The 19,030-nt window shown below is 40.9% G+C and overlaps 1 protein-coding gene across 6 annotated transcripts in view; it reads right to left on the minus strand.

Annotated features, from left to right (window-relative positions):
• Window positions 1–19,030, minus strand: part of RARB (retinoic acid receptor beta) — a 416,875-nt gene that overhangs the window by 62,862 nt on the left and 334,983 nt on the right. For all 6 annotated transcript variants that reach the window (XM_060781909.2, XM_060781904.2, XM_060781906.2 and 3 more), the window contains one exon: window positions 2,218–2,359. In XM_060781909.2, coding sequence (XP_060637892.2) covers window positions 2,218–2,359 — 142 coding nt within the window. The remainder of the gene's footprint in view (window positions 1–2,217; window positions 2,360–19,030) is intronic.

The raw sequence follows: 19,030 nt of genomic DNA on the forward strand, positions 1-19,030 counted from the left end.
AGGCTATGAATCTGCTGCAAGAATGCTCCCACTTGCTGTGTCAATAGTTTACTGGATTGTCATGTAGCCTCAGAATGAAAATAAGAAATGGAGCATCACTGCATTTCCTGTTTTACTCTGCACCACTACTAAATGGCCTTCATGACAAAGGCTTCATGCCTCACCCAATTTCAACCGCGGCCGTGCCATTTTTACTATATTATTGAAGGAATTTGTTTTTAAATTTGATTATGCACATTTCTACTTGTTCACCAATCTTCCCTCACAGGCATCCTCTTTACAAAGTTGTCTTTTGTTTTGTTATGATTTTGCCCGTGGCAAAGTTTTGCTGTTGTTGAATGCCTTCTACTCATTTCTACTTCTGGTTACCATTGGGCTTGGTTCAGAGTTGCCTAAACTGACACCAAAGCGTCCTTTATTAGGTTGGCCAGTTCAATCTCTAGAAAGTGGCATGTTGTTGTTTTTCTGTGCTTTCAGGTCATTTTTGCTTTATGGACACTCAAAGCCAAATCCTTCACTGGTTTTCCTTGGCAAGTTTTGTTCAGAAGAGGGTTGGCTTTGCCTATCCCTGAGGCTGAGAGTGTATCACCTGTTCAAGATTTATCCGAGTGGATTTCCATCGCAGAACAGGGATTCAGTCATAACCAAACACTCAAACCACTACACTACACTGGTTTTTTGGCAAAACAATACATTTGAGAACCACATATGTGGGGCTGATTGAGGTAAATTGTAGGGGTGATAAGGAAATAGGATGTATATACTCAGATATATACTCAGTTTTATCAGTTTTATCACATCTTATATTATTTATTATATTGTTATAAATGTCTTTTTTAACTTACTACATAGAGTGCAATCAAGTCTTTTCAAGCCCTGTGGTTTTGTTTGATATTGTGATATAGCCTAAAGGCTACTCAATAAAATTACTACTACACTGGTTCTCTGGCATTTTTATCTTAGAAATAGCTTTCAAAAAAACCTTTATTCAATCTTTAGATTGAAGAAAATGTATTAACTTCCTACTGATAAACCTTGACACACAACCTTCCTACTACAGACTTCAGCAACAAGCAGATCTGTGAGTGTAACTACGTATATGTATATCAATGAGCACAAGGCAAGTATATTACAAACTACAAAAAGCAGGAACTGGGGTGTACAAAACTTGCGTATTTTTCCTTTCTGTGGACTTTGAAATCCACGCTAACACCACTGTAATTCTGAGACGTTGTTTTCATTGAGAACAGGGATACTATGTAGCATGTAGGGATTTAATAACCAACAATTCAAGTACCATATAAAAGCCCTGCACGACCTCTGACAAAACTCTAGAGTGACATACTCCTTATCTGATCTAAAAAGACCTTTACATAAAATCACCTCTGACAGTTTTTGACTAGAGACAGGGTTTTAAATCTAAATGTGTACTCTTTAAATTCAGGAGTTAAGTTTCTATCCCGAGAGCTTCAGGGGACTGCATGGACTACCAAAATAACTGCAGCAAGAATTGGATTTTCATGTATATTTTTGAAAAAGGCGTACTTTTTAGTGCAGGGGGACCAACAGACATTTTTAAAAGGTGCATTTCTGATTGTCATCCAGGAATGAGAGCTCACCTCTTTTTTTGAGCAGGGGAAAGGGGAAGGAAAGGAATTCGGGAAAGTAGTTAATGGAGATTGACGGGAACAAGGGAAATAAAAGCTGCCCCAGGGCCACATGAAGCTCCACGTTGCCCACTCTTGACTTAAACCAATTTGCAAACTAGAATATTTATATTTTGGGTTTTGCACTTCTCACTTTTGTGGTGCAGTATTCCAATAAAAACCATGAAAGGAATTATGTATTTGGGGACATGGCATAACATATACAGGGATTTAAAAAAATAAATAAAAATGTATATATTAAATGTATATATTATCACCTGTATATACAGGTGATTGCAAAGAATGCATACATTAATGGAATGTGTATCTAAAACGGCACACTAATTCCCCTATGAATATTCATGGAGGTTTTAAAAATATTTGCAAATGGATGGGAAAAATGAATTGAATTGACGTGCACTTATAAAATATGAACACTGCACAAAGTAAAACAGACACATTTCTGCATCCTTTCTTCTGCCCCCATTACGCCACATTCCTATGGCCACCACTGTGGCCCAAACAGATAAGACAGATGGGGCAAATGAGACAATTTCTAACATCAACTCACATTCTTTGGACATTCCCACTTCAAAGCACTTCTGTAGTCTGCAGTACTGGCAGCGATTCCTAGTGACTTTATTAATAACACAATTCTTATCCCGGTGACATGTATAAACCATGTTCTTCTGAATGCTTCTGCGGAAAAAACCCTGCAATCAAACAGAAAGAAAAGAGAGTGAAATGAAACCTCTCATCATGTTGCCAATTGTTCTCTGAAGTGACTGAAAGAGCTGCAATTCTGTGACTAGATTTGATAACCTTCAAGCCTTTATGAAATATGCAACATCTCATACGACTCTTTTGCAACACGGGGAATCACATTCAATCAAAAATAAACAACTCTATTTACCAAAGGGATTAAGGCAGCAAGTACAAAGAACATGCATTCAAAAACTGAAGGACAAAGTCTGGTGGTCCATTTATGTCACACTCAAAATATGAAGACGAAATTGTATGAGCCACTTTGTCTAGGACTCTGTGAAACCGGCCATTTATTCATTCACAATGCAGGAGATGCTCACCCTCCATCAAGCAACTGGAATGCCACCAGAATGTATGTATAAGTCAGGGCACAGTCGGGGCAAATTCAAGGTCATTTCCTCCTTGTTTGATCCACTTCTGGATTCAACAATAAAATGCCTCTTGATATAACAAATAACTATGGATCTTCTTGGTTGATTCTTGTTGATATGCAAGAAAAACACTTTCATTGGTACAGGTGCACATGGAAATAACTCTGTAGTCCCACTGAAGTCTCCTACTTCTTTTTTCTACAATTCCAGCAATTCAGCATTAGGTCTGACTTCAAACTAAATCAAGAGTAGATCTCACATCAGTGTATCTTACTGATCATATTTAACTCAAGTGCCATAGATTCCATTGGTCTAATTTAAGTATGACTAGTACTGATCCAATCCTATGTAAAATCTCAGAACAAATAATTATTAGAATATGAACAGTTGATTCAAAGTAAATTCAATTGAAAGTGGCAAATTCTATGCCACGGAGGAACAACCGGGTATCAAATGTGGACCGGGAACAAACATCTGGAGTGAAACACTCCTTGCATTTATGTTTTATTTCACCCGTTTGTTTGGAGAATAATATCTCAGCGCCAGGCTGATTTACATCAATTTTAAGAACTCTGAAAGGATTGTTCTCAGTACTTCACAGCTGAGCAGAATACCATATAATTATTTTAATGTAATGAAACTACTGAAGATTACAACAGAAAATAAAATGTGGACCCTCAAATCTTCCTTGACTTCAAAAGTTTTAAACCACTTCATTGGATGTGTTGCAATAGCAGATTCCCAGATTAGTTTAGTGTTTACACCTTATTTTATTTTTCTGGTTATTTAATATTTAATGTTTATTTTACTTAAGTGATATTTGTCTTGACTGTTCTAATGTAGCACAAATCCTATGTAAAATCATACTACATATTTTTTACATTAATATTGAAATCTGAAATATATACAGAAAGTCTTTACTTTGCTGTATTTTTTTCCCTGTGCCTCCTCTGAATAAGAAATGCAGGAGTGGCCCTTTCATGGAGATTAAGTAAGCAGACTGCTTTGGGCAGCAGTTTGTAAGGAGTGGGACAGAGTGATAAGATGTTGGAGGACAAAGCTATGTGTGGCATATGAACTGCTTTAAATTTGCTGAGCTAGCCTGGTTTCTTCAAATGTGGTAGAGTATGCTATCTAGTAAGATCTGTCCCTGGGTATGCAAAAGGGGGGGGTTGTTGTTGTTTATTCGTTCAGTCGTCTCCGACTCTTCGTGACCTCATGGACCAGCCCACGCCAGAGCTCCCTGTCGGCCGTTACCACCCCCAGCTCCCTCAAGGTCAGTCCGGTCACTTCAAGGATGCCATCCATCCATCTTGCCCTTGGTCGGCCCCTCTTCCTTTTGCCTTCCACTTTCCCCAGCATAATTGTCTTCTCTAGGCTTTCCTGTCTCCTCATGATGTGGCCAAAGTACTTCAACTTTGTCTCTAGTATCTTTCCCTCCAGTGAGCAGTCGGGCTTTATTTCCTGGAGGATGGACTGGTTGGATCTTCTCGCAGTCCAAGGCACTCTCAGAACTTTCCTCCAGCACCACAGCTCAAAAGCATCGATCTTCCTTCGCTCAGCCTTCCCTAAGGTCCAGCTCTCACATCCGTAGGTTACTACAGGGAATACCATGGCTTTGACTAGGCGGATCTTTGTTGCCAGTCTGATGTCTCTACTCTTTACTATTTTATCGAGATTGGACATTGCTCTCCTCCCAAGAAGTAAGCGTCTTCTGATTTCCTGGCCACAGTCTGCATCTGCAGTAATCTTTGCACCTAGAAATACAAAGTCTGTCACGGCCTCCACGGTTTCTCCCTCTATTTTCCAGTTGTCAGTCATTCTTGTTGCCATAATCTTGGTTTTTTTGACGTTTAGCTGCAACCCGGCTTTTGCGCTTTCTTCTTTCACCTTGATTAGAAGGCTCCTCAGCTCCTCCTCGCTTTCGGCCATCAGAGTGGTGTCATCTGCATATCTGAGGTTGTTAATGTTTCTTCCAGCAATTTTCACCCCAGCTTTGCATTCATCCAGCCCCGCACATCGCATGATGTGTTCTGCATACAAGTTAAAGAGGTTGGGTGAGAGGATGCAGCCTTGCCGTACGCCTTTCCCAATCTTGAACCAGTCTGTTGTTCCGTGGTCAGTTCTGACTGTTGCTACTTGGTCCTTGTACAGATTCCTCAGGAGAGAGACAAGGTGGCTTGGGATGCCCATCCCACTAAGAACTTGCCACAGTTTATTATGATCCACACAGTCAAAGGCTTTAGAATAGTCAATGAAGCAGAAGTAGATGTTTTTCTGAAACTCCCTGCCTTTCTCCATTATCCAGCGGATATTGGCAATCTGGTCTCTCGTTCCTCTGCCTTTTCTAAACCCAGCTTGAACATCTGGCAACTCTCGCTCCATGTATTGCTGGAGTCTTCCTTGCAGGATCTTGAGCATTACCTTACTGGCATGAGAAATAAGGGCCACTGTACGGAAGTTTGAGCAGTCTTTCGCATTTCCCTTTTTTGGTATTGGGATATAAGTTGATTTTTTCCAGTCTGATGGCCATTCTTGTGTTTTCCATATTTGCTGGCAAATGGCATGCATCACCTTGACAGCATCATCTTTTAAGATTTTAACAGTTCAGCTGGGATCCCATCGTCTCCTGCTGCCTTGTTGTTAGCAATGCTTCTTAAGGCCCATTCAACCTCACTCCTCATGATGTCTGGTTCTAATTCATTCACCACACCGTGAAAACTATCTTCAATATTATTATCCTTCTTATACAGATCTTCTGTATAGTCTCGCCACCTTCTCTTGATCTCTTCAGCTTCTGTTAGGTCCCTGCCATCTTTGTTTCTTATCGTACCAATTTTTGCCTGAAATTTACCTCCAATGTTTCTAATTTTCTGGAAGAGGTCTCTTGTCCTTCCTATTCTGTTGTCTTCTTCCACTTCCATGCATTGCTTATTTAAAAATAGTTCCTTATCTCTTCTGGCTAACCTCTGGAATTGCGCATTTAACTGGGCATATCTCCCCTTATCCCTGTTTCCTTTTGCTTTCCTCCTTTCTTGGGCTACTTCCAGTGTCTCAGCAGCCAACCATTTTGCCTTCTTGGTTTTCTTTTTCTTTGGGACGTACTTTGTTGCCGTCTCCTGAACAATGTCGCGGACTTCTGTCCATAGTTCTTCTGGGACTCTGTTTACTAAATCTAGTCCTTCAAATCTGTTCTTCACTTCCACTGTATATTCGCTAGGAATGTTAGTGAGATCATATCTAACTGGTCTGTGTATTTTCCCTGATCTCTTTAGTTTTATTCTAAATTGGGCAATAAGAAGTTCGTGATCTGAGCTACAGTCAGCCCCAGGTCTTGTTTTCACCGACTGGATGGATGTCCGCCACCTTTGGCTGCAAAGGATGTAGTCAATCTGATTTCGGTGCTGACCATCTGGTGAAGTCCATGTATAAAGCCGTCTTTTAGGTTGTTGGAAGAGAGTGTTTGTTATACACAGCGAGTTTTCCTGGCAAAATTCTATCAGCCTGCGTCCCGCTTCATTTTGTTCTCCCAGACCATGCTTGCCTGTGATCCCAGTTGTCACTTGACTTCCCACCTTGGCATTCCAGTCTCCTGTAATGAAAATAATGTCTCTTTTTGGTGTATTATCCAGTAGGTCCTGCAGATCCTCATAGAACTGATCTACTTCTGCTTCTTCAGCAGCTGTGGTTGGGGCGTATATTTGGATCACTGTAATGTTGAAAGGCTTTCCTTGCACTCGAATTGAGATCATTCTGTCATTTTTTGGGTTGTATCCAAGCACCGCTTTAGCGAATTTCTTATTAATTATGAAGGCTACTCCATTTCTTCGATGTTCCTCTTGTCCGCAGTAGTAGATCTGGTGGTCATCTGATGTGAAGTGGCCCATTCCAGTCCATTTCAGTTCGCTGACCCCCAGAATGTCTATCTTTAGTCTTGACATCTCGCCAATAACAACATCCAATTTGCCCTGGCTCATAGATCTTACATTCCAGGTTCCTATGGTGTGTTGATCTTTAGAGCATCGGATTCGTCGTTCGCCTCCAGTACCATCGGCCGCTAGCCTTCCTTTCGGCTTTGAGCTAGCTGCGTCATCACATCTGGGGCTAGTTGAACTTATCCTCTGCTCCTCCCCAGTAGCATTTTGGCCATCTTCCGACCTGGGAGTCCCATCTTCCAATGGCATACCGACATATCTCTGGTTGTACTGGTCCATTTAGTTTTCTTGGCAAGGATACTGGAGTGGTTTGCCATTGCCTTCCCCAGGGATCACGCTTAGTCTGACCTCTCTGCCACAACCGTCCCGTCTTGGGTGTCCCTTCACGGTTGTGTCCCGTCTTGGGTGTCCCTTCAAAAGGGGGGGGGGCATATTATTGTCCTTCACTTCAGGAAGCAAAAAATCCTTAGCCAGGCCTGTGGTGTAGCCCTGAATAAGCACTATGACTCGAATCCAAAAAACATAGGCAGAGGCCAGTGTTGTAGTGCCCTTCCAGTTAGCGCCTTAATGCAGGACAAAGATGTGGAGCAAAAAATGACAGTACCTGACAGTAAGTCCAAACATGAACTTGTTAGTCCCGGCTAATATCGGATTTTAAGCACACCCCTTTAACACGTTTTTCGGCTGTTAATGCAATCCAGCTTGAATTTTCAGCAAATGTAATTTAGCCCCCCTTTTATCCCAGTTCCTCCCACATTTTAGGGCCAGTGTAGAAGGGTCCATGGTGTTGGAAAAGAAGCTCTTGAAAGTCAAGTGTCCTTTTGGAAAGGCACACAACACACTTCTGAAGCCAGACAGAATGGGTGAAGAATAAAACAGCAATTAACTAGTAGAAACTAAAGTCCTCAACTAGCATGAATAGAAGTCACTTTAACTTGTGCAAAGGTCTCTTTAGGCACACGTTCCATATTGCTGCTGGTATGATAAGAAACCAAAGCAACAATGCACTTCTTAAAAAATGGGCCACCCAATCCAGAGAACAAGGGAAACAAAACCCACAATATAATCATTACAAGAAGGGATACTTTAGCCATTTGACATGCGTTTATAGGTCACCCATTTGACAGTTGTCCTGTTAGGCTACCAGACCCAGGCAATCCTTTTAACCTAAAGGTTTAATTACAATTGCTCAAGAAGGAATATGAGAAGGGTTCTCTCATTTACAGGAAGAGCTTGAATTGGCAACCACAGTGAGCAGGAAGATATTGGTATTTATGAGCAACAGAAGAAGGGAATGCCTTTAAAACGATAAATGCAAGTTAGTGATAGCACTGGGAATTTTAGTTCCTTTTCCTCTTCTCCGCAGATTCTTCTAGCACTAAAAACTTGTTGTTTTTTTTTTAAAAAAATAGGTATGTATGTAGTAGTAAAATGGTTGCAGGAGGAGGTGAAACATCTCCTTCCTGCTTACCCAGATAGAATGTCAAGCAGGCAAAATAACAACACTGAATAATGGCCTTTACTTCCCCAAATTATGGCTGAGTTTATGGCAAAAATGCTGCTTGACATTCCTCATATCAACAACATTATCATACTGGGTTGCTGTGAGTTTTCTGGACTGTATGCCCACGTTTCAGAAGCATTCCCTCCTGATGTTTTGCCCACACCTATGGCAGGCATCTTCAAAGGTTTGAGGATGCCTACCATAGATGTGGGCAAAACAGCAGGAGGGAATGCTTCTGGAACATGGCCATACAGCCCAGAAAACTCACAGCAACCCAGTGATTCAGGCCATGAAAGACTTCAACAGCACATTATCATACTATTTCTGAAAGCTTCAGAGAATTTGACTGGGAAAGCTTTATTAAACAATTACAATTTGCCTGTCATATTTGTGGGTTTGATTTTTACAGATTTGATTAAAATGTTATTTCTAGAAATCTCTAGGTTTTCTATTGCAACTCTGGTCAACTTCTGCTGGAACACAGAATTGCATTTCAGATTTCAAATTCTTCATAAAGGATGCTCAAACTGTACAACACAGAAATACTGGTCAGGCTGGCAACTAAATAATAATAATAGTATTGTACTATAATAATATATTTATAATACTACCGATTTGGTCGTGAGAAACTGCAAGTCGCTTCTGGTGTGAGAGAATTGGCCGTCTGCAAGGACGTTGCCCAGGGGACGCCTGGATGATTTGATGTTTTTATCATTTGATGTTTTTATCATCCTTGTGGGAGGCTTCTCTCATGTCCCCACATGAGGAGCTGGAGTTGATAGAAGGGAGTTCATCCACCTCTTCCCGGATTCGAACCTGCGACCTGTCGGTCTTTCAGTCCTGCCGGCACAGGAGTTTAACCCACTGCGCCACCGGGGGCTCCTAATACTACCGATAATATATAATAATATATAATGATATAGGAGCCCTCGATTGCAAAACAGGTTAAACCACTGAGCTGCTGAACTTGCTGACTGAAAAGTCAGTGGTTCGAATCCGGGGAGCAGGGTGAGCTCCCGCTGTTAGCCCTAGCTTCTGCCAACATAGCAGTTTGAAAACATGCAAATGTGAGTAGATCAATACATGGGACCAAGCCCAGTAACACAGAGTTAAAACATAGCATATAAAATATAACAATGATATAAAACAACATAAAAACAACATTATACCAATAATAAAACAATTATCATAAGCAACAACCAAGAACATACTTCAATTCTCATTGTGGGAGGCGGGCTGGAGTGCAAACAGGTTAGAAAAAAGGCTAATCAGTAAGGTGCATAGATCGTGTTACAATATAAGAATAGAGTAGATTATAACAGGGACATTATGATTTTAATAAGTGCAGCAGCAAAGTGCAGGGACATAGTCTATTTAGGCCATGGATTAAAGCCAACAGTCAAGGGAATTGTTTAATCAAATACACAACGGAACATCCACATCTTTAGTTCCTTATGCAATGTGGATAGAGAGGGTGCCAGCCTGATCTCCCTGGGGAGGGAGTTCCAGAGCCGAGGGGCCACCACTGAGAATGCTCTCTCTCTCATCCCCACCAACCACGCCTGAGACGGGGGTAGGAGCGAGAGAAAGGCCTCCCCAGAAGATCTTAAAGATTGTGTGGGTTTGTAGGGGAAGATGCGCTCACGCAGATAGGCAGGTTCCTAACCCTAACCTGCACCTTGAATTGAGACCTGGGTACTAAAATGAATAAACATTAAACAAGTTACATATCTGTAGGCCTAAATGTTTGAATGTACAAATAAATTGCAGTATCTTTTTCCAAATTTAAATTCTCTTGAATGAGCCCTGGATTTGATATTCAGAAATATACTGTTTTTGGGAGGTTTTTTGTGTGTGTCTTGGGCTATAAAATATTTAAACTCCCTAAATGCAGCATATAGAAAAATAAGCTTTAATATTCCTAGCATTCATTTTTAACACTCCCACCTTGATTGGATGGATACATAAAAACAATAAGGAAAGTTTGAAAGAATGGATTCTTATTAGTTTCTAGAAGAGAAGTCAGGAGGAGCTAGATGGATGTGATAATACTCTTCAAATGCCTAAAGGTTATCACACTGAAGAGGGCAAATATTTGTTCTCTGCACTCAAGCAGGCAAAACTAACTATAACATATTTATAGATTCTGCTTGTCCATTAGGAGAAACTTTTTGATGATGACAACTATTTATCTCCTTCCTGCTGGATATTCTTCTAGTCTCATAGCCTAGCTAGGGTGGAAGGGCCAAAAATGCAGACTATGCAGAAGAAAAACAGTAGGTGAGATAATTGGATGCCTTATCTATTTGTCTTGTCTAATGGGTCATCCTTGAAAATGTGCCTCCATCTCTATCTGAGTGGCATGAGAAAAACACTGAGCTGGGAAGGATTATGTTCACCTTATGATGTTTAGCCCTTCCTGGAGCAATCTCAATTGGGGTTTTTTTCCATTTGTGGTCAGGCCACATGCAGAATTAGCCCTGAATGGAAAAAATTATTCCACCCTGTCACACACTATAAATACAAAGGCATTTTTCTTGGTGAGATGTAAGCCAAGGTGGTACCACTCTCTATTGCATGAACAAAAGTCAGCCTGACTCCAACTTGGCTTGTATATTTGATCCTTCCCTTCAAGAAAATTACAGATACACACAAAATTGAAATATATAATTTATTATCTGTAATAACAATATCTGTAATGGTAAAACATCTTTAAATTAATAGCCAGCAGGGTAAAACAAAACTCAAGTGTTCGCATTTTCCTCTATTTATTAGTGTGGAATACTCTTACAAGGCATATATTATGCCTTTGAGGCATAAAGAATTTACATGAACAAGTCTCATTAGTGTTAATAGGCACGACAGCACCCATATAAATCCTCTGTGATAGGCACATGGGAGTGTCAGTGACAAAAAAAAGCAGGAAGAATATTATCCTTGTCATGCAAAATATAATATACTCACAAAACAATTAGCAGAAAACCACACATCTTGTATTTGAAGATAGCCCAAGGAAAACCAAATATAATAGAAATTCCTTCTTTTGTACCCATGTACTAACTAAATCGAGGAAAAAGACTGGTACTTTGGTTGTAATCTCATGAAGGAGGAAAGGATGAAGGAGCAGTACATAATTTATGCTACTCTAAGCATTTAAATGATTACTTTACATAAGCAAACAATACAGTGGATGTTCTAGATCAATAGGTGATTTCTACTGACTGTGGAGCATTATCTCACATATGGGGAGCCCATGGGTTACGAACAAGATAGGTGCCATAGGTTTGTTTTAACACCCATGTAATGTTTGTTTCCCTGTTTGTACCCCTATTCAGAGGATTTCACCTCACTTTCTGTCCCTGTAATAACAGGTTTTTAAAAATTTGGGTTTTCGTGGAAACAAGGATTGGGGATAAAGCTTCAGTGGAGGCACTTTTTTCCCATGGTAATCCTTCCAGGAGTGAATTTCACTTCCTAGGATTAGATGTTCTCTCACTTCCTGTTGTCTCATGCCTGTCTGTAACTAGCAGTCAGGTAATATTCGGATGATTGTAGCTCAGGGACTGCCTGTATTATTAAATGGCAGTGACACTAACACAGAGATGTTGAAGCATGGCATTCTCACATTGCCAATAAAGTAGTCTCTCACTTATCCAACCTTCGCTCATCCAACGTTCTGCATTATCCAACGCAGTCCGCCTCCTGCATGGATCCACAGCTGTTTCAATACATTAAGATGTTTTGATGTTAAAGTCATAAATATATTAATTACTATGTAACGTTACCTTGTTTTGAACTGTTTTGTCTGTCAATTTGTTGGTGCTTAATTTGTAAAATCATAACGTTAATTTGATGTTTATTAAGCTTTTCCTTAATCCCTCCTTATTATCCAACATTTTTGCTTATCCAACATTCTGTCAGCCCATTTAGGTTGGATAAGCGAGACTCTACTGTATTTAATAATATGGGGCATGAACATTCATATTATTTTGTATTTATTTATTTATTTATTTATTTTTTGCATTTATTGACCGCCCCTCTCAGCCCGAGGGCGACTCGGGGCGGTGAACAGCAACAAAAAGGAACAATGTACAATAAATCACGACAGTACAGACTAGACAATACAACATAACATATACTTATACTAAAAATCCGCTTCGTCAAGTCCTGGGGTCATAGCCAAATTTCATAATCCTAGTTCATTCCAGTGTCGTTTCAAGATACACTCAATTGAAGGCCTGCTCGAAGAGCCATGTTTTTAGGCCCCTACGAAAGGCCATCAAGGAGGGCGCCTGTCTAACTTCAACAGGGAGGGCGTTCCACAGCCGGGGGGCCACCACCGAGAAGGCCCGCTCTCTCGTCCCCGCCAAACGTGCCTGTGAGGCAGGCGGGACCGAGAGGAGGGCCTCCCCGGAAGATCTCAAGGCCCTCGTGGGCTCATAGGCCGAGATGCGGTCTGCGAGGTATTTTGGGCCGGAACCGTTCAGGGCTTTGTAGGATAACACCAGCACCTTAAATTGGGCCCGGTAGCGAATCGGCAGCCAGTGGAGCTGGGACAGCAGGGGCGTTGTATGCTCTCTGCGTCCTGCTCCCGTTAACAACATGGCTGCCGCGCGTTGGACTAGCTGAAGCTTCCGGGCCGTCTTCAAGGGCAGCCCCACGTAGAGAGCGTTGCAGTAGTCGAGGCAGGATGTGACCAAAGCGTGTACCACCGTGGCCAAGTCAGACTTCCCAAGATACGGGCGCAGCTGGCGCACGAGCCTAAGCTGTGCAAATGCTCCCCTGGTCACCGCTGAAACCTGAGGCTCCAGGCTCAGCGATGAGTCCAGGGTCACACCCAAGCTGCGAACCTGCGCCTTCAAGGGGAGTGCGACCCCGTCCAGCACAGGCTGTAACCCTATACCCTGTTCGGCCTTGCGACTGACCAGGAGTACCTCTGTCTTGTCTGGATTTAGTTTCAGTTTGTTCGCCCTCATCCAGACCATTACAGCGGCCAGGCACCGGTTCAGGACTTCGACGGCCTCCTTAGTAGCAGGTGGGAAGGAGTGACAGAGTTGGACATCATCTGCGTACAGGTGACACCGCACCCCGAAACTCCGGATGATCTCACCCAGCGGCTTCATGTAGATGTTAAACAGCAAGGGGGACAAGATGGAACCCTGAGGAACGCCACAGATCAACGGCTGTGGCGCTGAACAGGAGTCCCCCAGCAACACCTTCTGAGTACGACCCTCCAGAAATGACCGGAGCCACTGCAAAGCAGTGCCCCCAAGACCCATCTCTGCAAGGCGCCCCAGAAGAATACCGTGGTCGACGGTATCGAAGGCCGCTGAGAGGTCCAGGAGCACCAACAGGGACACACTCCCCCTGTCTAGCTCCCGGCGCAGATCATCCCCACTGTTGGGCTCACTGTAATTCACAAACACAAATGTTTTCGAAGAGACTCTTTGTGTTCTCTTTGGACTGACATCTCCCCAGATCCACTTCCCTACACTTCAAAATTACATTATACTGAAGTGCATGTCCCACCTCTCTATTTGCTCTCTCCTCACAGCATCTTCTTATCTTAACAGGAGATGGATAGAGTATCATTCTGGCCATGTCGCATTAGGTGTCCTCATTTACAGATTGCAAGGAGAGGGAAAATACGGCCGGTATAAATTATTCAGAATCTATTGTATCAGTATGTGTTCTCTGAGCATTCACCACTGGCAAAGCAGACAGATTATTTTTCACTTTTAATTGTGTTGATACCTTATCTGCCCCACTGAAAGTGGAGAACAGTATGTGAAACCGCATGTACCCAGGGAGCAAATAAAGCCAGTTACTAGGTCCATTATTTAAAGCCAAAGTAACCCATTTAGACAATGTTACTTTAACACAATGCCAAAAAAGGGAGGGGAGCCTTGTTGCTATTTACTTTTGTAATGCTTGTCTATTACTATGTCAAACATGAAAGAGTTTAGTTCAGGGATAGGTTGCTTAAAGAAGATCTGAACAGATTTAATAACCGGTGTCACAAAGGACTTCAGAATACCATCTGGGCACAAAGGAAATCATTGTGTGAATCACATCCTCTGGGATAGCAAGCCAAAAGCCCCCTCGCTCAAAATTCAAGGGCATTTTAAACAATACAATCCCTATGGAATGTATTACCTTGGTAACAGGCACTATTAAAACATACAATCAATCTGTACAAAAATCACACCATCCTTTCTCTCCATACATATATAACACTTTAGCAATTGATGTGATTTACAATTCACGGCAATGAACATTCTCTGCTTCAAATGGTAAAAGAAAAATCTGTTTGATTTGGCATGATATTTTGTTTTTAAAACACGTCAATAATATCCAGCACGCCATATGCCTCATCTTATTTATAATGGCAGATAAACAAATTCCAAGTTGAGATGCTGACTTTGCATGCTAAAGGAAACAAGAAAACCTCAGTCAAAATTCAGGACTTTCCAGGGAGCAAAAGTCTATTCAGCAAGCTTGTATTAATGACAGATGTCAATATTTCCTGAATTCTGAGTTTGACTTTTCTACATTCATAATATCGGACATCATATAATGTGTCCTATTAGAATATTACATTTAGACATATCTACCCTCCCCATTTTTAATTGCTGTACTTATTTAAAACTCACTGAGATCAACATGGCTGACCTGAAGGTACTGCACAACAATCAAAGCCAAACACAGATTACAACAAAGCACTGTCTAAATTCAGATGGACTAACATTTGCTCAAGGAAATGCTGAAACCATTTTCTTTAGAGAGATTAGGATTGCTAAATTCAGTTATTGTCATATTTCTTTGTTGCATTAGGAGTTTCACAGGAAGCAGAATTTTTCTAGATGCAACGTTTCCTGGTGAAATCCTGATGTCTTTGCAATGATGCTCACAGAACAGGCTAGTTTATTTTAAACCCGTGGAAACAAAGAAATGTCCAACAGAATGGAAAACCGATACTTTGTTCTTCTCGTTGTGCTGTAATGTTGGGAAGCTCAGTACGTAACCTTCTTCCTCCTTAAACCTCTAAGGAATTCAGGGCACATAGACACTGACCACTAACCACAAAGGACACTTGAAACAACTCTGTGGTGGACACACCATGGTGACCACACCTTTTCCCCATGAAACTCTTTCAGGACTGAATTTCCTTTCTGAGGGGAATATTTCTCTCACTTCCTGTTGTCCCACCCATGTTCTTAACTGTTAACCTCATCAGTCAGGTTGTAATCAGCGTCCTAGGATGGTGGCCCAAGTTGGCCATCACACGATGTTGCGTGACTTCCAGTGGAGGTCTAACCCCCCAACGGGGTGAAAGCATCACCTGACTCTTTTGCCCCAACACAGGAGGCTTCCCGTGTTGGAGCCAGCATGGGGTCTCCCCATGAGGGCGACACTTTCCCCATGTGATAAAGAAAGCATTGCAGAGAGGGAGCTGTGAGCAGGGCTGTAGCTGGGGGGAGGGACAGACAAGGTTAGGGGTTCAACCCCCCTCCCCCAATTTTTCAGGTTAAAAAAAACCCTGGTTTACTCATGAATTTTAACTAGTTAACCAAATCCCCATGCTAAGTCTATGAGAAGCAAAAATTAAATTGATTTAATTAAGTCTATATAAAATATAGAATGAACCATACTATTTAAATTATTTTGTGTTATGAAACTACTCTTCATGGTTCTCTAAAGAAAATTCAGCCCCCCCCCCCTTTTTTCTGGCTACAAAGCTAGTTGTGTGCGGGGTGACAGATTTGCCCTGCTGCTCACTCTTTCCTTGCCGGAAGTCAGGCGAAGTAGAACTTATGAGTTGATAAGGTCGTATGACTTGCTTGCAAGTCAGATGCTTGTAACTTGAGGACTTCCTCAGTATTGTACTATATTTGTGATTTTGTATTAAATGTACAGTATACTTATAATTCAATCATGAACTTGTCTGATCAAAAGTACAAACCACTGAATTCAGTTGGTCTTTCCAAAAAGCTAGCGAAATTTACCACTGGTGTTTTCTGCTTTTATTTTTATATTCTGTATCATCCCAGAAGGATAAATTGTGTACATTATTTTGTGTATTTAAATTGTGTATTTTCAGGATGCATCTCTTACTGAAAATGTCTATATCACAATTTAGACCAAAATGGACCTATAATACACCTCTCTGTTTAAAAACAAAAATATAATAGTGGGAATTTTTTTTTGTTCATGTATGCTCACCCTAAGATGAAACAAGAGTCAATATGACTTGAATATAATGACAATAAATTTTACTAGATTTAGCCAAGAACAGCAGTCTGGTGCTTAGGGAAACGATGTGCTGAGAGTAACAAACCTAAAATACACAGCAAAATACAATTTTTAAAAAATTGTTGGAATTTTTAGATGCCTAACTACTATAGTAACAAAAGGGGGTTCTGAGAACATCCATGCATCTGAAAAACAAGTAGCGGCAAAATTAAAACACATATACATCTTTCTTTATAATATCTGTACCATAATTGGGGGAGGAGGGTTCTGGCAGGAAGTCTCATGAAAATAATTTAGTATCATGAGATGGAATGGGGAGGGGTGTTTGTGATTTGAGTAAGATCAGAGTTCCCTTCTATTGCTGAACTCCAAATACAGGGATGAATTATTGCTATTTTTAAATATATATATTCAATGCACTCTAACCTAATTTAGTTAGGGCCAGACCTCTAACCCACTGAACTCGTAAACTGTCACAATTTCTGAATGTGCCTCAACCAGCTAAAGCATATCCAAAAGGCCATCCACTGTTAACTACGTTTCGTTTTATTTCATCCAGGGCCTCAGGATTTATACCACCAATTAAGACAATAATGAGTGCCCCAGGCTGACCTCCCAGGAGCAAGAATTAATTAACCACAGTATTTCTTACTAAAGAATGACACTTTCCCAAACCATTTATGTAGCTGCTCTTTTCCCAGATATTAGTGTATTTCAGTTGAGCATTCCCAAATTATTACACTCAGACTAATGAAAGATTTGTATTTGATTCACACTTCCTCCCGGCACCAAAAATATTTTAAGTGGAGTGCAGTTTAGCATTGCAGAAGACTTCAAATGGGATAATCTAAAATAATTTCCAAAAATACACATTTTCTAAATACTGCATAAGAACTGTAGAATGAGTCTGGTCACATGAAATGTAGATGAAACAAAGGTACTTTGTTGAATGTCTTTTCCTTTTGTTAGAACTTGTTTAAACTAAACAAGGGCCCACAAAGCTCCAAGCATTTCCCGAGTTATTTAAAATTGAGGTGATCTGGAGTCTGTTCACACTGCACAAATATAGTAGCACAATTCTACTTTAGATTGATTACTTCTATCCTGAGGAATCCTAAAGATTTGCAGTTTAGGTAGAGGCCCTTGAAATTATCAACCACAGCACTCCAGTTTCCTTCCAAACTACAAAGTCCAAGTAAAGTAGAATCATAGCACTTTGTGTACTTTCAGAGAGGTCTGGGTTTGTTCCTTTTGTCACTTGGCGCTGTTTTTTGTTTTGCATCATTTGAAGATTAAGGTTAAGCAAAAAACGAATTCAAATCCAGACATTCTATAAAGACATGAAAAGCCATTTTTTTTGCCCAGAAATGCAATCCTACAGTCCTTTTTTCCCTTTTGGCAGAGTACAAGTTATGATGCAGTTTATTTTTTTAAAAAAATGAAATACCTCCTAGCGGCACAGTGGGTTAAACCGCTGAGCTGCTGAACTTGCTGACCAAAAGGCCAGCAGTTTGAATCCAGGGAGCAGGTGAGCTCTTGGTGTTAGCCCCAGCTTCTGCCAACCTAGCAGTTCGAAAACATGCAAATGTGAATAGATCAATAGGTGCTGCTTTGGCAGGAAGGCAATGGCATTCCATGCAATCTGCTGGCCACATGACCTTGGAGGCGTCTACGGACAATGCCAGCTCTTCGGCTTATAAATGGAGATGAGCACCCCCCCCCCCCCCAGAGTTGGACACGACTCAACTTAATGTCAAGGGGAAATCTTTACCTTTACATTTGAATAATCTCAATTTACAGGGTCCTCATTCTAGAGAAAATCCCACCCTTTAACACAGATGTGTTTAGAAGATAAGGAGGCCATGTTGTCCCTCCCATAGACAAATCTCCCGTTGCATCTGCTCTGGAAAAAAAAAAACCTAATTTTTTCAGCTAAATGCTCTTACAGTGACACAGAAACATACATTTCTGCATTCCTGGTTTCCTAGAAAGCACTAGGGAACAATTTGAGTATTTTTTTCTAAATATCAAGGATGGAAGAAACAGAGACGTAAGCTCAAAATATGGTAAAAAGAAATACCCCTTATGATAAGTTGCACATGTGTGTTCTGTAAATTGTGCCCAACAGAATGAAAGACTACATGAGATGAAATTAATCACTGACTTGGCTCACTTATGGGATACATGTTATTAAGAAAATGCTCCCACAACATAAGATGCTACCCTTTTTGGAAAAATCCTCTAAGCATAGTGTTTGGCTTTGTTACAGCCAGTTATTTCAACCATTACCAGCCAAACAAGGTCATGTTCCTAGCATGCATGCTGTGCTCATTGACTGTAAAGGAGCTAATGACATACATGCAAGATCAATAGGCAAATAAGCATGTGAGATTATATCTCCCTACCCCTCAATAATTTAGCCCAAGAACTAAGGAGTATTCTGTTTATTCTACACAAGCAAGCAATCTCTTCATTTTACATATTTTAACACATATATGATGTTTATACTTGAGTTATATGTTAAAAGATGAGGTGAGAGGTCAGTCCTGTATGGAT

Source organism: Anolis sagrei, chromosome 6 (genome assembly GCF_037176765.1).
Source record: "Anolis sagrei isolate rAnoSag1 chromosome 6, rAnoSag1.mat, whole genome shotgun sequence".
Taxonomy (NCBI): Eukaryota; Metazoa; Chordata; class Lepidosauria; order Squamata; family Dactyloidae; genus Anolis; species Anolis sagrei.